Here is a 24,091-nt window from a genome sequence, read left to right on the forward strand (position 1 = left end):
TAAAATATTTAATCATTCTTTAAAAAGTGATTTGTAAAAAAACAAAAAAAACAAAAACGTTTTTCTTATCATTTTTTATAGCCATGTAATAGGTTCATTGTTGCCTGATTTGCTTCTACTCATACTACTGAAGAGCATGGGGAACCTTCAGTAGATGCCACTCTTGACCTTTAACCCTAGGAAGCAAGGAGGTGTGACAGACAGGCCTGGCATGCTACCAGGAGGGGAAAAAACACAATCTTTGGTTATTTTTACACTTAAATATACACATAAAGTTAAAGTACCATGGCCAGCCACCTTAGCCCTTTTACAGCTTTTTGTGTCAATATTTATTATCCACACATGTTGATTTACTATTTTAGACGTGTGTGTCCGTGTGTTTGAGTGGCAAAATGGTGCTATGTGTTAACCTCTCACCTCCAAACTGCAGATTTCTCTGGAAGAGCTGTGTAATAACAGTACCTTTTGGTTTGTAATTTGTACCTTCTGTTGCACAATAATAGGTTATCTGCTCATTTTTTAGAGGGAAATGATTTTGGACTGCAGACATGGACATCCTTGCTCACTCCTCAGGGAGGATCTGTTTTTACCAGTCAAACAATCGTCAAGAAAACATCATAGCATTGTCCCTTGTTTAAGCAAAACATGGCTGTCAATATCAGCTTAAACATTCAGAGGACTTCATAACAAATTCACAGCTCTTTCCTAAAGGCTATTGCTTGGCTTTTTTGTCTAATGTGCCATTATTTCAGTCTGTGTTCTGTTCAGATTCTTGTGCATGCATTTGCAGAAATCCTATAACTGCTACTGTATGTGTTAAAAAACCTACAAGAGTGTTTGCAGAGTTGTTCTTATCTTCACACTACCTGGCTTTGTCCTTCAGATACAGTACTGGAAACTCTTGAGTTCCAGATTGCCCTCACATGCACATTACAGCCACTCTGGACAGAAGAAAGCTTTAATCGCTTGCTAAGGGAATAGTGAACAAGTAGTCTATTTGAGGCTGCTCCAGTGCTTCCCAGGCCATTTTCGGTCTGACCTACTCTCTGTTTATTCTTGTGTATTCCACAGTGCATTTGAGTTGACCCAGTATCTGTTTACACCCGATATATCCCATACTGCATTTAGGCAGACTGAGTTCTGTGGACTCATTCAGAGTCCATTGGCCTGTATGACCTTTTGGTCTTTACTTTATTAAACCTGGAATTTTCTTTCTTAGTCTGTGTGTGAGCCATTATACTACATCAACGAGTTTACAGTCTTTACTTTCTCAATTTGAACTCATAGCAGTAATCCATACAGCTCCTTTAGTCCTCTGGGTGTTGGCTGAGTAAAATGGTTCAGTATTTATCTCACCTCTTTAATACAACTGTTTGGCAAACACTATATTCTGAAGGATGACCATCACCAAATTAGAAAGTTTAGATGTGGCTGTGAACTATTAACTGCTGTTATCCAGTTAAGTCAGTAGCCATATATACAGTACATAGATATTTGCTTCTTAGGATGAAAGGTTTCCAGAAACTGAAATAAACTTTGCTCCTCTGTTACCTTGATCAGTTCATCAATCCAAATGTTTTACCTTAACCTGTTGGTTATTATGTAATATCAAATATACTGTATATAAAACCTTGCTCGTGTAACATAATCTGAAGAAACAAGTCAAGTCAGGTCATGTCAAGAAGCTTTTATTGTCATTTCAACCATATACTATGTAGCTGTTGCAGTACATAGTAAAATGAGACAACGTTTCTCCAGGATCAGGGTGCTACATAAAACAAAGACAGGGCTAAGGACTTAGTACTGTAAGTAAGTCTTAGCCACATAAAGTTCATCTGTGCAACCTGGTGCAAACAGTGCAGGACAAGGCAGACATGACCGTTCAGGACAAAAAACAGTGCAAACAAAAAATTACAAGACAATACAAAAAAGACAATACACAAAAGACAATAAACAGAAACAGCGCTGACCAGTGTAAATACTGTATGTTCAACAATTTTGCGTGCAGTAATACTATATAATGAACACAGTTTCATAGCAGCAGGTCCCTGAGATAATGTACAGAATTGTGCAAACAGAAAACCATTGAAATGTTAGATAGTATGTGCAAAGAGCAGAAAAGTGGGCAAAAACAGCATGTAAACAGGTTCATGGATGTATATTGGACGTGTGTGTATTTGGTGTAGGTCTGAAGATCGTCAATAATATATCTATACCGAATATCATTTAGCAAAAATTAAGCATTTTGGGGAGCTCTTAAGGAGGAGCTTTGCCATCTGTCATTTGTCCACACTAGACAACAGTAGGATGGATTTTGTGGTGAATTTTTGCTAAAGAGTTTTTATTTTCTTTGGCATTCCTAATAAATAGGGGCAGTAGGTGGCCCAGGCGGTCAAGGCTCTGGGTTGTTGATTGCAGGATTGGGGTTCAATCCCCAGCACGCTGCCACTTTTGGGCCCTTGATCAAGGCCATTAACCCTTTCTGCTAAAGGGATGCTGTATCATGGCTGACTCTGTAATTTAACCGCAACTTCTAAAGTGAAGAAGGTGCACTGTTCTGTAAGGTATATGTCACAAAAATAAAGCTTTCTATAAAATAAACCGATGTTAAGCACAGTATATATGTGGCACCCACTTTGATAAATTTTATCTCAAGCTATAAGGAAGCAACGGTGTTGCACTTTTCAGGCAAGAAAATCAAGTCAAGACAAGAGATTATGTCAAGTTGGGGAAAAGGGCAGGGCTTCCAGTGGTTTAGTTTCACCTGAATGACTGTTAATCATTTCAGATTCATGCTTCATTTGTTTTGTTTTTTACTGGTGGAAAAGACTATAGCACTTCTGATATTTTCTTTCTGCAGGTCCAGCATACGTAATGAACAAGTCATTGTTGGTGTTAATGTAACTCATTGCATTTAGTACAATAGATATACTATCACCCAAATGCATATAAACACAACTAAACAGTTGTGAAAAGTCAGAGGTAAAGTTTTAGACTCAGATACAATTTTAGTATTTTTCCTTGTTATAAGTAGGACTACAATCTCACTTATACGACTACTGATGCAAAACAGAGTGTGATGTGAACTATAGTCACTCTTCAAGAAAGTCATACTGTATGTAATACATAACCCAAGAGTGTGTGTGATTTAGTTTCAGTCTCAATCTTTGTGTGCGATATTAATCCAGAGTGATTTTCTCTAGTTATTGTACATCAGCAGGAATAATAGGATCAGATCCCCCACTTATCTGACTGTTTTTAATGATTTATGCCAAGCTAGTTAGGAGCTGCAGAGGGAAAAGCATGACAGGTAGGAACCTGTCTGCTGCAGATGCCTAGGCAAAGTACACTGTGCAATTTGGCTTAATCTGTGATTGAATTTTTTTACACTCTTTCTCAATACATTTTCATATTGTGTTGATCAACAAGTGTGCTGTAGATCAGAAATAGTGTAGAACTCTGCACATGACTGGCCTTTGATTATTGCTCTTGTTTTAATGCTACAGGTCACAGGACAGACTTGCACATAGATGCAGATCACAGTTTAACCCATTTTTAGTTACTTTTAAAGTGTTGGCTTGTTAAAGTATAGGTGTTACATGTTAGTTATACACAGTACAGACCAAAAGTTTGGACACACCACCTTTTCAGCAGGACAATGACCCCAAACACACCTCCAGGCTGTGTAAGGGCTATTTGACCATGAAGGAGAGTGATAAGGTGCTGCGCCAGATGACCTGGCCTCCACTGTCACCGGACCTGAACCCAATCGAGATGGTTTGGTGTGAGCTGGACCGCAGAGTGAAGGCAAAAGGGCCAACAAGTGCTAAGCATCTCTGGGAACTCCTTCAAGACTGTTGGAAGACCATTTCAGGTGACTACCTCTTGAAGCTCATCAAGAGAATGCCAAGAGTGTGCAAAGCAGTAATCAAAGCAAAAGGTGACTACTTTGAAGAACCTAGAATATGACATATTTTCAGTTGTTTCACACTTTTTTGTTATGTACGTATATAATTCCACATGTGTTAATTCATAGTTTTGATGCCTTCAGTGTGAATCTACAATTTTCATAGTCATGAAAATAAAGAAAACTCTTTGAATGAGGTGTGTCCAAACTTTTGGTCTGTACTATATATATAAACAAATAAATATAGACACCTATTTTATATTTTTAAATAATCTAATTCTAATCGATCAAATATTTCATCTTAAATAATTCTAAGGAAAAAAATCTTTAAAAATTATAGGAAGAGACAAAGTGTTGTGAAGAAGAAGAAGAAGAAGAAGAAGAAGAAGAAGCCTTTGTTTGTTTGTTTGTTTGTTTGTTTGTTTATTTATGATGAGTATAAAACATATTACTCTATTTTGTCCACTGAACAGACACAGAATAATTAAAAACAAAAAGTTGGGTTAAAAAGGAGGTGAGAAGAAGTAAACTTGTTTGTTGATCTGAAACTCAACTGCCAGCATTTATAAACCACCTTGTTCAGCTTTTCCTGTCTAAGAACCACCCCACACCTACAGCTCTCCTTCCACTCATGACTCTCTCCATCTTTTCTTTCCTGTGTCTAGTGCATGGTTGTCCCAGTGTCCAGATCCAGTATCACATACAGACACAATGCCAGCTCTGTGCGGCCCTCAGTGTTTTGTCCTCTGCCGCCCAGTCTGCACAAAAGAGCTCTTATACACACAGACAGCAGCAAAGCGCTCTGTCAGGTGCCCCAACAACCAACACACACACACACACACACACACACACACACACACACACACACACACACACACACACACACACACACAACCTGCAGAGCCTTCTCTAATTCCTCTCAGTATACTCTCTGTGTGAAATCTTGAAAAATGCTCCATTATTCACTGGTATTACTTTACACTGTGCACTGTATTATTTTGCCTTTTTTTTTATTTTATTACTTTGACTTGAATTTTTTTAGATCTGAAATAAAGCAACAACTATGAGATCTAAGTCTCAAAATAACTACATTAAGGGCCTTGTATAACAACACTGAAAAACAAACACATCATCTGGTATATCTGTTGGCCTTCAGGCATCCATTAACTATAAATTTTCTGCTGAACATCACGTTTGTTTTTATATTATGTTAACTGTCTTGCTGATTTGGTTCTTCGGGAAGAATACTATGTTTGAAAAGAAATCTCTATTAAAATTGCATCATGAGCTGAAGCTCTTGTGCTCCTGTTATGGTCGTGCTCAGAATAAAAAATGTCTACATGTACAGTAGGTAATAAATGAACTGTGAAGAGAGCGAAAGGATAATTATAGAATTTGTCAGGAAGATAACATGTACGATGAAGGTGTCATTTTAATTTCACGTGTGATTGTGTGTCACTGTGACATGTGCAGACACACACACACACACACATTTGCAGCGCAGCCTAATGACTTGGCCAGGGTATAGTTGGATTAAAATTTTCCTTTATAGTTAAATAAATATACTGTATAAAACCCTGGCTATATTTTGATGACAATGACAGTTCACCTTACAGATGCTTGCTTAAGTGACTTTATTAAAAATTAAATTCATCCAGCATCTGGTGGCGTGAGAGAGCTTGGCTGTGTGCCCACCACTTCATTTTCACAAAGCGGTCTGCTAATTAGATGGTTAATTTTAGACATCTTAAAATCGAGGCAATTCTCACCATCTTTGTGCGCTTTCACCAATGTAAATGAACATGCTTCTACATGCAGATGCAAAAGACATAGTACAGTTGATTTATATTTCCACCTTTTTTTCTTTGTCTTGTTCAGGATCCGTCCCCAGCTGGCAAGAGAAAAGATAGAGGGATGTCACATATGTACATTTGTTACCCCTGGCGAGCCCCAGGTAATTCTGGGAAAGGACAAGGCCTTCACATTCGATCACGTGTTTGACATGGACACCGAGCAGGACACCATCTATGCTAATTGCACAGAGAAGTTGATCGAAGGCTGCTTTGAGGGCTATAATGCCACTATTTTTGCCTATGGACAGGTGTGTGGCTTTATTATTATTATTAGAATTATTATTATTGTTATTTACTCCATTCTGATCATTTGCTTTATTTTACAATATAGAAAAATATTGAAAGGAACCGTTAGATGCTAAAAGGTAAACATTCTTGAAAATACTTAGAAAATACTTAACTTATGTATGAAAAAGCCTTAGCGGCTCATGTTGTGCCCTAGATAGCAGACAGTTCTGGACCACATTTAGATGCGTTTAAATCTAGATGTGTCAGTTTTGGCACTAGCAACTGTATTGTAGGCTGAAAGTCACCCAGTTCTAAGCCGCCACATTAAAGGTTTTCACGGTGCTTTAAATCTGGGCAAAAATGTCTTAAATGCAATCAACCATACTTAATGCCCGTGTGGCATTTCTGTTTTAGGCCAAATAGGGTGTTAATGTAAGATCTGGTCTATACAGTATGATGCCCTGATCTCATTATGGCTGAACTTTATCTGTACTCTAAAAGTAAGTAAGACGTCCAGATGAAAATTGTAACACTTTAATTATTCATTCATTTATTCATAGAGCTTTGTGGCTTATGTACTAAAAATAGTATTGATTCTATTATAGAGGCACACATTCAATACCTGCTAGACTTACAAACAACCCATTGTAAAACTTCCTTTAAACAGTGATTGGGCAAAAGTGTCCGAATAGGCAGAGCTCTTGAACTTTTAAGGCCCCAAACATCTTACTGCCTAATGAGTGTTCATCATAACACTCTGTCTTTCATGCAGGTTGTTTCTAACTTTCCCTTAATCTCTCTCTCTCTCTCTCTCTCTCTCTCTCTCTCTCTCTCTCTCTCTCTCTCTCTCTCTCTCCCTCTCTCTCTCGTCACTTAAAGACTCACTCACTTACTCACTCACTCACTCACTTACTCATGTAAAGACTCACTCACTCACTCACTCACATAGACTCACTCACTCACTCACTCACTCACTCACTCACATAGACTCACTCACTCACTCACTCACTCACTCACTCACTCACATAGACTCACTCACTCACTCACTCACTCACTCACTCACTCACTCACTCATTCACTCACGTAAAGACTCACTCACTCACTTACTCACCCACTCACTCACTCACTCACGTAAAGACTCACTCACTCACTTACTCACTCACTCACTCACTCACGTAAAGACTCACTCACTCACTTACTCACTCACTCACTCACTCACGTAAAGACTCACTCACTCACATACTTAGACTCACTCACTCACTTACTCATGTAAAGACTCACTCACTCACTCACTTACTCACGTAAAGACTCACTCACTCACTCACTCACTCACTCACTCACATACTTAGACTTACTCACTCCCTCACTTACTCACTCACTCCCTCACTTACTCACTCACTCACTCACTTACTCACATAAAGACTCACTCACTCACTCACGTAAAGACTCACTCACTCACATATTTAGACTCACTCACTCATTCACTTACTCACGTAAAGACTCACTCACTCACTCACTCACTCACGTAAAGACTCAATCACTCACTCACTCATATACTTCGACTCACTCACTCACTCACTCACTCACTCACTCACTCACTCACTCACTTTCTTAAAGACACACTCACTCACTCACTCACATACTTAGACTCACTCATTCACTCACTCACTCACTCCCATACTTAGAGTCACTCACTCACTCACGTAAAGACTCCCTCACTCACTTCCGTAAAGACTCACTCACTCACTTCCTTAAAGACTCACTCACTCACTCACTTACTCACTTAAAGACTCACTCACTCACTCACTCACTCAATCACTTATACTCACTTAAAGACACACTCACTCACTCACTCACTTGTATTTTTTTTTTTTACAAATCAATAAAATTAATCCAATTAATCCTCACGTGTCAATTTATTATCAGTACATTAAGGAGATGTCCGTTTTTGCAGACTGGTTCGGGGAAGACGTACACGATGGGCACTGGCTTTGATGTGAGTATACTAGAAAGCGAGCTGGGAATCATCCCACGAGCAGTCAGTCACCTTTTCAAAGGCATCGAGCAGAGAAAGCAGGCCGCAACAGAACAAGGACGCCCTGTGCCCGAGTTCAAGATTAATGCCCAGTTCCTGGAGGTATTTCCCTCACTAAGAAAATATCTTTCTTGTACTTTTTGGGCTTTACCAGTCTAAACTGAGACTAGCTAGTGGGCCTCTGTTTTCCAGTTCAGGGGTTGATGGTGCAGACCTGAACGCAGGCCATGATGTCATGACACACATCCAGCTTTGTTTGTGCTCGATTTAATGTTTTAATGTTACCATGGTGATGCTCTGTTAGTCCAGAGGCTTAGTTATTTCAGGAGCTGCTTAATGAAGATAGTGGTTATTTACTGCATCTGTCTGACTCTCCCTCTTCCTCTTCTGTACATGTCCCCAAATTAAATCCTCACACAAATGCCACATTCAGCTGTTTAAAATAGTGGGGACAAGAGGTCAAGAGACAGTGTACACACACACACACACACACACACACACACACACACACACACACACACACCAGACACCCGATGCACCATCATATGTATGTTAAATATATATATAGCCAAGTGATTTCAGGGTGTGTGTCAGCAGAACACATAATAGTAGCCTAATCTATTACTATATTACTGCATTAAATGAACACTCACTGATTGTTTACTTGTGTGTTATTGGTGCAAATTTAACCAGTGAATCAGGATAAAAAAAAATCATGAATGTGTGTTTTTTCTGTTCAATTTAATGAAATTCAGGATTACATTCAATTTTGGTTTTTCTTTTTTTCACAAAACAATTTATAACTAACTAACAATAATATTTATGTTCTATCCTCTTTCTTTTTCCACTTATGTACTGGCTTGTGTGTGTGTGTGTGTGTGTGTGTGTGTGTGTGTGTGTGTGTGTGTGTGTGTGTGTGTGTGTGTGTGTGTGTGTGTGTGTGTGTGTGTGTGTGTGTGTGTGTGTGTGTGTGTGTGTGTGTGTGTGTGTGTGAGACTAGTTGTATAATGAGGAGGTTCTGGATCTCTTTGACTCTACACGTGATATTGAGACCCGAAAACAGAAATCTCACATTAAGATCCATGAAGATGCCACTGGAGGCATTTATACCGTGGGAGTGACGACACGCACAGTTTCTTCAGAGGCTGAAGTGAGTATATTTTCTTCAGCATACTTGTTATTGGTATTACTGTTAACTGTTCTAATTAACTGCTGCTTATTATATTTTTGAACATATTTGTTGTTCTTCATGTTGTGTGTGTGTGTGTGTGTGTGTGTGTGTGTGTGTGTGTGTGTGTGTGTGTGTGTGTGTGTGTGTGTGTAGATGATGCAGTGTTTGAAACTGGGTGCTCTCTCACGCACTACAGCAAGCACACAAATGAACGTACAGAGCTCTCGCTCGCATGCCATCTTCACCATCCACCTGTGTCAAGTGCGTGTGTGCACACCTTCAGACAATGTAAGTTTCTTTAAAGTCAGTTTCATTTCCACTGCTTTAAATAATAGACACGGAATGCCTCATGTACACGATGACATTATTTCTAAAAATAAATCTATAAATATTCATACATCAGGCTGTTGAGTCGCTTATCAGAGTTGCTTGTCATTAAGTTGCTCTTATAATGAAGCAGACTGTATGAAATATTACTTTTCTCTCTTTCACTCTTTCAGATTGACAATGAGACTGAGACTGATAACCGTCTGGCCAATGGCTCATCTGACATGGATGAGTTTGAGACGCTAACAGCGAAGTTCCACTTTGTGGATCTGGCAGGTTCAGAGCGGCTTAAGAGAACCGGTGCCACTGGGGAAAGAGCCAAAGAAGGTATCTCCATCAATTGTGGACTGGTAAGAGCTGTCACTCTAGAATTGTGAATTTGTCAATTGCTGTGTGAATTTCTATGCAGTATTTGACACTGTTTAACTCGGGACCTTGTATCTGTGGTGCAGCTGGCGTTGGGAAATGTTATCAGTGCTTTAGGAGACAGAAGCAAACGATCGACACACGTGCCTTACCGTGACTCCAAACTTACTCGCCTTCTCCAGGATTCTTTAGGTGGCAACAGGTTTGTAAATAATAAGCCACTCTTAAAATAGATGGTACACATTTGACCTTTTAGGTTTACCTGCAACTTTCCTTTTGAGGATTTTAATAGGGTACATAAAATTGGTTTATTTGCATGATGATGATGATGATGATTATTATTATTATTATTATTATTATATAAATGCAGTTATCTATGGAATTATGACTTTAGTCAAAGTTGACTAAAGCTATAAAACATTCACACTGGATTTTTTTTTTTCTTTTTTTTTTAGTCCATTTAAATAAATAGCATAATATCTTATTCCGATACACGCGTTTCTAAATGTATTTCTACATGAATAAATTCTTCATAACCTAAATAATGTAAGCATAAATTGGCTGATTGATATGACATTCGTGAATTGAGAAGTTTTCAGGTATACAAATTGTTCTTTCTTTCCTCTTTATTAAAGCCAAACAGTGATGATCGCCTGTATAAGTCCATCAGACCGGGACTTCATGGAGACCCTGAACACCCTGAAGTATGCTAACCGAGCACGTAACATTAAGAACAAAGTGGTGGTGAATCAGGACAAAGCCAGTCAGCAGATCAGCGCACTGAGAACGGAAATTGCACGGCTGCAGATGGAGCTGATGGAGTATCGTACAGTGAGAGAACTATGTCATTGTACTCTATAAGCTGTACAGACTTTAGTTCTAATAATATACATCATATTCATTACAATTACGTTTCATGTCATGGAACACCAGTGTTAATACACAAAAGGTGTGTAGAGGTTAACAGACTCGGTGGTAATTTCAGTTTCCATTGAAAAGCTTCACTGCTGTGCTGAAATTCTGCTTTAGGTCACGACTTCAGGTGTGATGTTAGGTTTGGCTGTGTGTGCAGGGCAAGCGTATGGTTGGTGAGGATGGACTGGAGAGCATCAATGACATGTATCATGAGAACTCCATGCTGCAGACAGAGAACCAGAACCTACGTGTGCGTGTCAAAGCCATGCAGGAAACCATCGATGTCCAGCGAGCTCGCCTCACTCAGCTCCTCAGCGATCAGGCTAATCAGGCTCTCGCTAAAGCCGGTATGCTACTCGTGTGTGTGTATGTGTGTGTGTGTGTTCCAGGCCCATGATGTCTTGTTATAATAAGCACATTACCTTCCAGTGTCATTATGCGATTTCTTTGTCATACGAAAGATATGTGCGATTTCTTGTGTGCAGGGGAAGGCAGCGAAGAAATTGGGAATATGATACAGAATTACATCAAAGAGATTGAAGATTTGAGGTAAGCTTTTTTTTTTTTTTTTTTTTTTTTTAATTTATTGCTTATATAAAAGCCAAAAAAGAATGATTTATCCTCACTGACTGTTGCAACTGTTGGGTGGATTCTTAACTTCTCCCATTAAAAAATGCCACTTTCTTTCTAACATTGTCTGTTAAATTGGCTCAGTTAATTAAATTAATTGGATTAACGTTGGTAGATTGCGTACATATATATGGCTGTATTAAAAAAAATGTCTGTCTTGGGTATGTTTGTAATTTTCAGAGTTCAACAGCTCAACTGTCTTTGTAATTTTACGCTGTCTCTACAGTATATTTTCCTAGATTTACACAGAACCTTTATCAAAAGAATGCTGATTTAAACCGAACCCTTGAATAAGCCCGAGAGTGCAAGCCTATATCATTTTGTTCATCTTTTTTGTGTTTTAGGGCAAAATTGTTGGAAAGTGAAGCAGTGAATGAGAATCTGAGGAAGAATCTGTCCCGCGCGTCCACTAGGACGTCTTTCTACGGAGGGACCGCAGCGTTCTCTCTCGGCCCTGACCCGTCTCAAGAGACCTCAGATATCATCGAGTTGGCTAAGAAGGATCTGGAGAAACTGAAAAGGAGAGAGAAGAAGAAAAAGAAAAGGTAAAATGAAAGACGGCGAAGAATAATGTGGCTTGTTCTCTCTGTGTGAGCTGTTATGCGGAGGGGAAGTTGTCTTGGTAACATCGTCCTCTTAATGTCTCATCCTGAGAAGCTGATACTGTGTTTGTGTGTGTGTCTACTGTCAGCTGTACAATTACACAAGGGAATGTTGTCTTAATAACTGTTATTATTACAGCAGTAACAATAGTACCCTTTGCTTGTCTGCCGTTTTTGTGGCACTGATGAGTTTTACGGTTAAGGAGACAACAAGGGAAATGTGTGGTAGAATTTAAACAGCTGAAGAGATGGTCAGCAGTGTAATCACACATAGATCTTAGATCTGTGGCTTTTCCTGCTCCTCACTCACTGATGTCATCTTCCTTCCTCTTCTCCTCTCCCTGATCTTTGCCCTCTGACCTGTGAAGGCTCCAGCAACTGCTGGAGGAGAGGAGAGTGGAAGAGGAAGAGGAGATGGAGGTGGAGGAAGACAGGTTTGTCATTGTCTCACACCTGCCTATAGAGTGTCTTCCCTCTGAAGTCCTCTAACCCCTGACCCTGGCTAGTTGTTCTCTTTATTTATTTATTTGTTTGTTTGTTTGTTTGTTTGTTTGTTTACCGACCAGCAGGTAGTTGCCACACTTGGGAAAGATCCACCAAAATAGTGTCATTTCAGCACGCATTATAATGTGATGAGAATTATTACAGCATCATGCCTCTATTTACTGCTTACTCATAACATTTGTGTGTTTCTATATAACACATGACTCTCATTCTCATAACACAGTGGTTTGGGAACTACCTGATCATTGCTTGTGCTTATGTTTTCAGAGCATAATGAATAAAAACAAGCTCTTTCTTTTCTTTTTAATGTTTCCCTGCTCAGTTTGAACCTTTTCCTTTAGGTCCTCAGAAATGCTTTGGCCATTAATGTGCTTTTATTTTTGTTTGATTCAAAAATGCTGCATTTTGTCTTAATGATACTCAGTGATTTTATAGTGAAATTGTTTTTGTATTGTTGCTTGGAGAGGGACTATTTTCTTCTAAACCATAAAAAGACTAGAAATTTGCGTCACTTGTACAATGTCCATGAAATACACACACACACACACACACACACACACACACACAGAGACAGACACACACACAGATACACACATACGGATACAGACAGACACACACAAAGACAGACAGACAGACACCCACAGACAGATACACACACACACACACACACACACACAGATAGACAGACACACACACACACAGATACACACACACACACAGATACACACACACACAGACAGAGAGAGACACACACACACATACAGATACACACACACAGACGGACAGATACACACACACACAGAGACACACACAGACACATACACACACACATACACACACACACACACACACACACACACACACACACACACACACACACACACACACACACACACACACACACACACACAGACAGACAGTCACACACACACACATCTACCAAATTTTAAATGTTGAGCAGACCTGTTTGAGTTTATCTGCCTTAACATGTTAGTTTGCACATCCAGGTTTACATTTTTTAAGTGGATATAAACTTTATTTATAGTAAAATTAATCAGAGAACTTCACATGTTTATTATTCTTCTTTTCAGTGGATTAATAAAATCCACTTAATTCAATCGAATAGAAATTTAATTCAGATTGATCTTAGGCTGTTTACACAGTCAATTTTTGTGTAAACACTTTTTATTGTGAATAACATATAATATGTCTGACTTTAAATAAATAATTCAGCTGCCTGTAAATTTCTTTTGGTGTTGTTATTCCACGACATAAAAATAGTAAAAAAAAATTTTAAACCTAAACTCTAAACCTAAAACAAAATGGCACCAAAAATCCCAGAGTATCATTACATCTCGTGTGTATCAGAGAACCTAAAAAGAAATGTTTCTTGTAATAAAATTACACATATGATTGTGTCCAGTGTTGTAAAGGAAGAAATCCCTGATAATGAGCAAGAGAAGGGGAATGAGAGAGAGCAGCTCGAGCCAGCGAGTGAGGAGCCAGAGGTACACATCTTATGAGATTTATTCATTGATATATTCAAATATCTACCATCTGATTATTGTAAAGATTTTATTGCACTCCAGCAGGAGGTTCAGGAAGGCAGTGATCATGAGGAGGCTGAGGAGGAAGAAGAGGAGGAGGAAGATGAGGAGATGGATGCTGATGAGAGTTCAGATGATTCAGACTCCGAGTTGGATGAGAAAGGTATACTCTTTTGTCTTCTCTGGCCTCTTCTTTACTTCTGAAAATAAATAACAGTCTACATAGTTACTGTTTGTGACTAAACACAAAATGTATTAATACTTTGTGATTATTTTGTTTACAAAATCCTCTTTTTTTTTTATTAAGTACTACCTTTCAAAAGCTAGATAAGATATTTACATGTTTCACAGGAGACAAATAAATAACAGTTTATACTGATCACCCTGTTATAAATTTGACATCCAGCAGACTCTTAATGTATCATGTTGCCCTTTTGAACATCAGTACTGTTTTCAGCTTTTTTTTAATAGTCCCTCAGTTGTCCTCAGTGTGAAAAGATAGATCTCAAAATGATATGGTCACTGCTGAAAAGGGGTCAAATATGCAGAAGATGCAGAAATTTTTGTATAGCGCTTTTAACAATGGACATTGTCCCAAAGCAGCTTTACAGAACATAAAAAATATAATACCAGAATTCAGGATTAATGTTAGACTTATATTTATATTTTGTATTTATCCCCAATGAGCAAGCCTGAGGGGACTGTGGCGACTGTGGCAAGGAAAAGATGGAAGAGGAAGAAACCTTGAGAGGAAGCAGATTTAAAAGCGAACCTCATCCTCATTTGGGTGACACTGGAGGGTGTGATTTATAAATATACAATCTGATAATTATATATTGATTAGGAGGTTGTTGTCCACAAAGACCACATGTATTTGGCATCTACATATCGAATGTCTGAATACTTCATGAAGCAGAATACTCTAGAATACTCTAGATGCCTCAGGATCCTCACAGGGTTTGCCTCATCTCAAAGTTCCACAATAGGCAGGATATAGAAGTAAATTTTGAATTGTGGTTTGGTGCATTATGCATGAGTGAAAGATAGCCATTTTGAAATGAAAACTAGCTTTTATTTTGGTTTTATTTTCACTTTATTATGACCTTCACAAATATCAAGGTGTCACTCACTGTATCACAATATTCACTGTAAAAAAATCCCATGCAGGTGCTGAAATTGACATTTCTTTCAACATCACTGCAGTGAATTTAGTTTGACTTATTAAACATGTATAATTCAAGAACAACAGATTTATCACTAATATCCTTTAAGCATCATTCAGGTTCCGGTTTATTTGTCATATACAAAAAATGTATCCTTTCGGAGAGAAATCCTTGCTAATAATTTCGGTTATAGACATATAATAGAAGTCTTTAGGCAATCGATGCTAGTGTGCAAAATGGACAATAAAGCTCATACAATAGAATACACAACACAGGTGCTAGTTTGGTACATGTAGAGAGGTATATAGTTCAGCAAAAGTCACATAATCCTAATTAAAAGTGTGTCGGTGAAGATCGATGTCTCATACACTGGTGTAGTCTTTCAACAAATATCTTCCACCCTCAATATGGGTATCAGTAAGGAGTAAGTTTACATGGTTTTAACAAAATTTATTGGTTTGTTTATTTTTATTCTGGCCTCCTTTGGGGTTGAAAGAAACCTAACCTTATCATTTTTTGTGTTTGGAACAGAGAACTTCCAGGCAGATTTGGCTAACATCACCTGTGAGATTGCCATCAAGCAGAAGCTAATCGACGAGCTGGAGAACAGCCAAAGACGTCTTCACACCCTTAAACAGCAATATGAGCAAAAACTCATGATGCTGCAAAGCAAGATACGTGACACACAGCTAGAGAGAGATCGTGTGCTACAGAACATGGGTAGGGAATGCTACAGGGCAAGCAATACACCTCCTTGTAGTTATGACTGTTGTGCCCCTTAACCTGTGTGTGGATACGTTTTCCAGGCACCGTGGAATCCTGTACTGAGGACAAGGCTAAGAAAATAAAGTCAGAGTATGAGAAGAAACTAAGCATTATGAATAAAGAACTGCACAAACTACAAGCCGCCCAGAAAGAACACGCTCGCCTGCTTAAGAACCAGTCGCAGTACGAGAAGCAGCTCAAGAAACTTCAACAGGAAGTGGTGGAAATGAAGAAAACCAAAGTACAGCATCATTCTAGTCTAAGAACAGTATTGTTATATGACCTCGAGCTAAACATACACCAAATTATTAGACATCAGATCATGTAGCTGAGAGTCAGGTTTCTTTAAATCTTTTCTTTTCTTTTTTTTTTTTTTATGAAATTGTTCAGATGTTTAAAGTCAAGTTTAATTTGAATGTCTTTAGTCTTTATAAATTTGTATAGAAAGCTCCAAAACCTGTTTTGTCTGTGATAAAACATTTCCTTTTCTTCAATTCAAACTCATTCAGGTTTATTTCTGAGTGTGTGCACTGACCGTCTCTGTGTGGACTGTTGCTAGGTGCGGCTGATGAAGCAAATGAAGGAGCAGCAGGAGAAGAACCGGCTGACAGAGTCACGCAGGAATCGTGAGATTGCCACACTGAAGAAGGACCAGAGAAAACAGGAGGTGCTGAACGAAGGGTCCTCAATTATTCATACACTGAGGACTTCTCTATTCAACATTTAATATTTATTCATGAGGCCGTTCATTGTGGTCAGGACCCTCATTTTCACAAGAACACCATACAGCATTGTATAGGAGTTCTACTGATCTTCTCATGAAATAGGCTTAGATATCGCATGCTAGTACCACAGTGTGCTAAGCTAAACAGAATGTAACAGTCCAGATTTTGGTGCTTAATTCATGAATTTTGGAGCAACTTTATTAACACATGACTAGCCTGTTTACTATGTGTTATGTGCCCATGCAGTAAAATACAGAAAATGCAAGTTGATTAGAAAAAAGCCAGAGTGGTAGCATGACACATCATCAATATTTTGGTGAACGTCATCTCATTTACTTAGAATAGTTAAGACATAACGTGTTACATTTCCTCAATGTTGCGTCTGGAAATGGCTGGCAGTTGGACATGAAGGTTGGCCCTAATTTGCATATTCATGTGAATTCATAGCCTCCTGTGTTCTTTATGAAGGTAAAGGTAGAGAAACATGTGAACATGTTCTTAAAGATTAAAATAAGTTGATTAGATATACACTCAAAGATTTTTAATAGTAAAATTACATGTTCAGTCTTGCTTTAAAAAAAAGTAGTGTTAAGGAGCTTTCTGCTTTGTACTCTCTTTACTGCAGCACCAGCTGAAACTGCTTGAGGCCCAAAAGAGGCAGCAAGAGCTCATACTGCGAAGGAAGACTGAGGAGGTAAAGCACTCTCTCTCTCTATACACACACACACACACACACACACACACACCTACACTTGTCTTACTATCCTCTTGAGGACCCTCTACTGATATCATTCAACTGAGCGATGCTATTGATACCTAAATTTAACCCTACTCTTAACCCTAAACTTTACCATCGTAACCAGGAAATTTTGTGGTTTAAGTTTTGTTATAATAACAATAAAAATAATAATTCATTTATTTTAAGGATCTGATAAATTTGACATGTAATAACTGGATGATGTTGTGTGCTGTAGGTGACTGCTCTGAGACGGCAGGCTCGGCCCATTTCAGGAAAGATGAACAGGAAGGTCCTCCTACCCGAGAGTGTACAGGACTCTGCTCACAGGATGTCCAGCACACGTGCACACACAGGATCAGGAGCTCCAAACGGAACCAGGTACGAGTTACCAGTCTGCATATACAGTTTGTGTGCAAATATGCATGTGTGAGTATGTGTTTTGAGGTGCTTATAGTAGCTGTTTGCATTCAGCAGACTGTACCATCGTAGACCCGTTGGGATTTATTCCACCCGTGTAGCACGCATTAAATGGCAGAGTCTGGAACGGCGTATGTCCGACATCATTATGCAGCGCATGACTATCTCCAACATGGAGGCAGATATGAATCGCCTTCTCAAGGTGAATTTTATATATATGTTACAGCTATTTAGTAATTTAGCCTCAGTTCATAAATTCTGATGTAGATGTTTATTGTTATGTACTAAACTAAAAAATAAACTGGGTTAAATCAGTAGAGCATATGTGGCAGTAAAGCATCCACTCTCATTGTGCCCATAGCAACGGGAGGATCTGACACGGCGGAGAGACAAGCTATGCAGAAAGAAGGAGAAGATGGCTGCAGAGGGCCCTGAAGCTGAAAAGGCCATACAGACTCTGAACGAGGAATTGGAGTCCCTGTTGGCCAACATTGACTACATCAATGATAGCATTGCTGACTGTCAGGCCAACATCATGCAGATGGAGGAGGCGAAGGTGAGTTACTTCATTAGGAATATTTTTTTTTCTTTTCAATTAGTCAAATGTTTCCACTAGGAGGACAGGGATTATAGAGATATTTAGAAAAGAGTGTGTGTGTTTGTGTGTAGGAGGAGGGAGAGACGATGGATGTTTCAGCTGTGATCAGCTCCTGCACCCTTTCAGAGGCTCGTTTCCTCTTGGATCATTTTATGTCCATGGCTATCAATAAGGTACCAAACATTAAAGACATTTTGGTAGGCAATAGGAAATGTATTATCATTCACTCAGTTTTTGGGAAATGATACAACACTGATACAACAATGATGCTTAAAGAGCAAAATTGACCTTGCAGTTTGGGTGGAGTATCATGGATATCTGTAAGCTCATGTATGTAGGGGAGATCAGTTAGTTCCTCACTGTGGTAACGTATGAGCCTTTTTTGGGTTGTGATATTTGTGCAGTGCCAATATGTTGAGAATGAAGATGACCAGCGTGAAAGAAATGGGAAATCCATATATCTTATTATTGTGTGAAATAAAATTGTACCCCAATTGTTCATTTTCCTGATGCAGATCCAGTCGAGCTCAAGTTAAGCTTTCACTGATTCCAACTAATTTTTCAACTGAATTAATATATATTAACAGAAAAATATTGCATGTAATCAATACAGGCTAATTAAGATAGTAGTTAAGGTTTCATGTCACAGATAATAAGTAGGTTACATGTTCAAGATCCTTCAGCGTAATTTGTATTCTGCATCAACCAAATAAGCAAGCAATGATTTATTTTATACAATAAGTTCTTTATTCTAAGTACAGTATGTATTTAGAGTTGTACGTTTTCAGCACTTTATTCGCAGTCAAGGTTGCCAGTAAAATACTGTCAAGTCTAAGTCTGTATCCACTGTCTTAGGGGCTACATGCTGCCCAGAAGGAGTCTCAGATCAAGGTGATGGAGGGCCGACTCAAGCAGACTGAGATCAACAGCGCCACTCAGAACCAGTTGCTATTCCACATGTTGAAGGAGAAGGCAGAGTTTAATCCAGAGCTGGATGCACTGCTTGGGAACGCACTCCAAGGTGAGTCTCTTTGTTAATAAAGACTCAGAGAGATCCCTCAGCTGCTCTGCCCAGCCCTGTAAACACGAAAATCTGGTTTTCTGCTCTGAAATTCTGATCTTTCCTATTGGCATTGTGAACTATTACTTTCAGCAGGGCTGCTCAGATCAACACACTGCATGACCTGATCACAAATGTTCTGATTCTACTCCTGAACAGATGCTGAATTAATATTTAATTCAAAATGTGACATTGGTTGATTTGTTTCTCAGCATCTCTTCAGCAGCATTAGATTGCTGTGCTTTTGTTGTGTGGGATTGGATTTGGTTATGTTTGTTACAGTTGGGGGAATGTGTTTTTGATTTGTGTGTTGCCTTTTTTTCTGTTCCTCCTATTTGCCTGAATTGAAACAGAGCTAGGTAACATGCCTGTGGGTAAGTACCGGATCCTCCCTGTACTGCCTTCTGAGAGCATGGGTCTCTAATGCTAAACTAACCACAGTCTAGCACTTTCATCTGCAGGTGCATGAGGCATACTGCTATGAGGCTTAACTTCATCCCTCCACCCCTCCTTTCCTCCCTTCTCCATGCCAGTGGCTCTTATGTGTGCTTCAATCCACACAATAAATCACACATTAACCATTAGTACAAGCTGAAAAACCAAGCCCATGACAGGTTAAAGAGGAACCTTCCAATGCATTGTATCTTTCACAAGACAACTAGTCCTAAAATTCCTTGCTCTGTAACAGACATCATACTGTAGCTTCCTGACCCAGCTGGACAGTACGGATCCATGTTTCCAAGCTAAACAACAAGCATGGCAACACTGAGCTCATATTATCTTCATTTGCTTTCTCTAAGATTTATGTACCAGTTCTCCTAACTCGAGATGAGAGTGACTATTGCATCTACTGAAATACAGTAAAACATCTGAGAGTACTCAGACGTGTGTACAGTACATTTTATCCACCGTTATGTTTTTGTCCTGTTCAGAGAATGAAGATGACAGTAGCAGTGATGAATCAACACAGAGTCCTGCAACAGATGGAAAGTAAGTCAACCATCAGGAGTTAGTTATTTTGTTGGTGTTTTTTTTTTTAATGCAAATCCTTTCATTTCACTCATTCACTTCATTGACGTGTTGCAGCACTATGGCTTCTGACCTCTTGAAGCTCTGTGGAGAGACCAAGTCCAGGAGTAAGGTAAGCTTTCTGGGTGTCTGCAAATACTTTCAACCATCATAGGCACTGATTGGTATAGAAGTAAGGCAAGGGAAATTACTGGACCACTCCTTTTTTTTTTCTTTTTTTTTTTTCTTTTTTTTTTTTTTTAAATCTAACCATTCCTCTATACTCCCTGTGCATTTACCACAGACAGTAATTTAAACAGAAAAACAATTTACATAATGGAAGTCTAAGAGCAGTTGAACTCTATCAATATACAAATACAAATGTATAACAGGGATTAAAAATCACAGCTATTACACTCCAGCCGTTAAGGTCCTATGTTGTCATGGACATGAAAAAAAATTGCAATTACATTTTGCAAAAGAAAAACGTCCTCTTTACTTTGACAGTCCTTGTAGATTTGTCTAGTGGATGAATCATCAAGCAGAAACGGAGGTATTTTTGTGTCTGTGTGTCATTTATCCCATCCCTAAAATATGGCTTATACAAATGTAGTGGCTACTTTACAAATCAATTTAGAGTGAAGGTTGTTTTTTTTATGAACTCAATCATAAGTGAGTTTCGAGTAAACGAGTTGTGTTTATTCCTCAGTATAGCAAAAACCATTAAAAGTCCTTGCTTGTTGTGATTGCATCGATGCTACACTTGTGATTCGTAGAGATTAGACCGAAAACCACTGGAGTATTTGTATGAAAATGAAATCAAGTTATATTTCTCTTCATTCAGTTGATGATCTCATGTGAGTCTGTCTGCAGTTTTTTCTACGACAGTTTAGATAAAAAAAAAAATGCCTTTGTTTATCCAGGCTCGCAGAAGAACCACCACACAAATGGAGTTGCTCTATGCAAACAGCTGTGAGCCTGAAGCACCAAGTGGAGAATTCACCAGCCCTCTCCAGCCAATGGCTGAAACTCCTGAAGGTGGCACGGAGGAGTCTTTGAGCAGTACTCTCAGGGACTACATGCTCCCTGCTGCTGCCTTATCCTCTAGAATGGGTGGCATGTAAGTCAGCTAGCAGTCTAACAAGTCCCGACGTGCATACACCAGGACTGCTATTGCTTAGCCTTGTGTTTTCTTGAAGCATTTGCCTAACATCTATGATTTTCCAGCACTTTTTTCATGCTTATTTCTTCCATGGCACGATTTATTCCAGGAGTACAGCAGCTAAAGTTTAGCAAGGGCTTGCTAATTGGCTAAAGAGTTTAATTAGGTATGAATCTAATTGTAAGTCCTACAGGGCTGAAAGTCTGTGTAATGATTTGGATCGCCATTATTGACTTTGATCATCATTTTAACTTGGACTTAATAAGGAGCCTGAAATGGTACTATACATTCTGTAGTTGTGTTTAGTTTTTTAATCTTTTTCCACAATTATTTTTGTTTGGATTTGCTTGTAACTTTTTCTGACATCAGCCCAATACATTAGTAATTTATACCACCATGACCCTGAATAAGATCTAAGGGTTACTAAAGATGAAAGCATGAAAGCATTAAATGCATATCACTCGTTGTAGACGCAGCATGTTGACTCTCTCATGTTAATCAGCATGATCTTTCTTTGTCATAAACTTCTGATCAGAAGGAAGTGAACAAAATGTGCCTTTATTGTTGAGTCCCAAAGGATAATTCATCGGTCTGATACAAAAGGGTTTGGATAAAGTAACATTCTTTACTAAATAAAACTCTTAACATTTTCAATATGTCAATAGCCCTAAAAATGTATTTTAGAGCAAATAAGTTTGACATTTATATAATAGTGGACAATTCAATTTTAAGCATCAAATTATAATTTTATGTTGAGCTGTAAATCACAACATTTCTGTTTTGGACACCAAGCATTTTCACTTAAAAGTCTATACACAGTTAACCTACAGATCACAATTTTATTTTATTTTATTTTTTTTTTGCTAAAGATCTTACTTGCTTCATAAGTTGCACACATGAATTCCTGGCTTCACTCAGCACTTTGCACCATTTGACTAATTTATAGGCATAACATGACAATTACTGACTCTTTTTTTTAATCAGGTAACAGGTTTGTGTACTTGTTCTGTGTTGCATGCTAGCTTCCATGTCCCCTTTGTTTTTGTTTTTTTATGTTTAGTGGGTGCTTGTGTTTTATGTTATGTTTCTGTGTTTTACGCCATTAATGGAACTAAAACTAGAAACTCTGGCTCCAGACCTCCGTCAGGGCTGGAAAAGCGAGTGCCGGAAGCCTCCCCTCTCACCCGCAGGAAGACCTATGACAAGGGACAAGCATCAGCCGACAGGGCTAAAGTCCAAGATATCAAACAGTAAGATCTAGAACCATCCTAGTGGCTGAAGGACAATCCTGCTCCTTCTGTCTGTGTGAACTAGATTTGGCATAAATTTCCTGCTGCATTTGGTGTTACGGAAAGCAGTGCACACAGCAGAATCTCAATTCGGATCTGAACGTTTTTCTCCCTAACCATTTTCCCTTGCTTTTGAAGAAAGCATGCTGTTTTGCCTAGCCGATGTTGCCTGATATGAGCAGTCATGCACTGAATGTCTGACAGCCTAGTCTGAAATCAGAAAAAGGCTTATTTTTCAGATAGCGGCATATTGTGCCATGAATAGCACAGCATGTGTTTAGGCCCAATTGGTGCCTGATTGGAGGCCAATGCCATGCCCTTTATACACATGATCATGGAATATAAAATGTGTCGCTCTGAATATTCAGTGTTCAACTTCCCTTCAAATCCAAACCAAATTTTCACCCATATCTGAAACTGTATATAATCCTGCAATAACACTCTGTAAAATGCACTCTACATGATTCCCTGGATTTGTCCAGAACAGAGAGCTAGCTTGAGCTAAAGAAAAATGGCTAGACATTGGAGGGTTTTTTTTGTTGTTGTTGTTTTGTTTTTTTTTTGTGATAGGAGTTAGAAGTCAGAGAATCTGAGTACGATGTTCTACCACATAGCTTGGATAATTAGACATTGCTAGTTAGCGCATGTGTGTGTCTGTGTGTTCCTGCTTGCTCAATTAGCACAGAGATCAGGATATTTTCATCTGTCTGAAACAATGATTCATATGATCAGAGCAAGAGCACTACTTTAGTTAAAATATCAATTAAAAACTCGAGCCGGAGTGCTCCTGAGTGGCACAAAAGAAAAGCTTTTATCTCGCAAGATTATGAGTCATAATCCCAGTAATGACACAGCCATTCGAGGTCCGGAGTCCGAGAGTGCAAAACTGACCATGCTCTAAGTGGGAGGGGTCATAATGTATTATTTTGTCATAATGTAAACTGCAAACTGAGTATTTTGTTGGCATTACACAAAAATTTACACCAAATATTAAAACCACTGACAGGTAAAGCGAATAACATCTTGTTCATTGTAAAAGTAGAAGTGGGATACTGTATATAAAGCAGCAAGTGATCAGTC

At 38.7% G+C, this 24,091-nt stretch overlaps 1 protein-coding gene across 3 annotated transcripts in view; it reads left to right on the forward strand.

Annotated features, from left to right (window-relative positions):
* The window catches only part of kif21a (kinesin family member 21A), a 35,670-nt gene that overhangs the window by 4,362 nt on the left and 7,217 nt on the right, over positions 1-24,091 (forward strand). Inside the window, exons 2-28 of one of the 3 annotated variants that reach the window (XM_027173427.2) lie at positions 5,786-6,008; positions 7,943-8,125; positions 9,024-9,173; positions 9,348-9,482; positions 9,695-9,871; positions 9,974-10,089; positions 10,523-10,718; positions 10,960-11,149; positions 11,288-11,351; positions 11,777-11,977; positions 12,403-12,468; positions 13,962-14,046; positions 14,128-14,248; positions 15,780-15,968; positions 16,055-16,254; positions 16,573-16,680; positions 17,364-17,432; positions 17,713-17,855; positions 17,949-18,096; positions 18,256-18,450; positions 18,564-18,665; positions 19,348-19,513; positions 19,906-19,926; positions 20,485-20,542; positions 20,639-20,693; positions 21,484-21,680; positions 22,844-22,972. In XM_027173427.2, coding sequence (XP_027029228.1) covers positions 5,786-6,008; positions 7,943-8,125; positions 9,024-9,173; positions 9,348-9,482; positions 9,695-9,871; positions 9,974-10,089; positions 10,523-10,718; positions 10,960-11,149; positions 11,288-11,351; positions 11,777-11,977; positions 12,403-12,468; positions 13,962-14,046; positions 14,128-14,248; positions 15,780-15,968; positions 16,055-16,254; positions 16,573-16,680; positions 17,364-17,432; positions 17,713-17,855; positions 17,949-18,096; positions 18,256-18,450; positions 18,564-18,665; positions 19,348-19,513; positions 19,906-19,926; positions 20,485-20,542; positions 20,639-20,693; positions 21,484-21,680; positions 22,844-22,972 — 3,687 coding nt within the window. The remainder of the gene's footprint in view (positions 1-5,785; positions 6,009-7,942; positions 8,126-9,023; positions 9,174-9,347; positions 9,483-9,694; positions 9,872-9,973; positions 10,090-10,522; positions 10,719-10,959; positions 11,150-11,287; positions 11,352-11,776; positions 11,978-12,402; positions 12,469-13,961; positions 14,047-14,127; positions 14,249-15,779; positions 15,969-16,054; positions 16,255-16,572; positions 16,681-17,363; positions 17,433-17,712; positions 17,856-17,948; positions 18,097-18,255; positions 18,451-18,563; positions 18,666-19,347; positions 19,514-19,905; positions 19,927-20,484; positions 20,543-20,638; positions 20,694-21,483; positions 21,681-22,843; positions 22,973-24,091) is intronic. The other 2 variants (XM_027173428.2, XM_027173429.2) reach the window with 2 other exon arrangements.

The sequence above is a fragment of the Tachysurus fulvidraco genome, chromosome 10, assembly GCF_022655615.1.
Source record: "Tachysurus fulvidraco isolate hzauxx_2018 chromosome 10, HZAU_PFXX_2.0, whole genome shotgun sequence".
In the NCBI taxonomy this organism is placed as follows: Eukaryota; Metazoa; Chordata; class Actinopteri; order Siluriformes; family Bagridae; genus Tachysurus; species Tachysurus fulvidraco.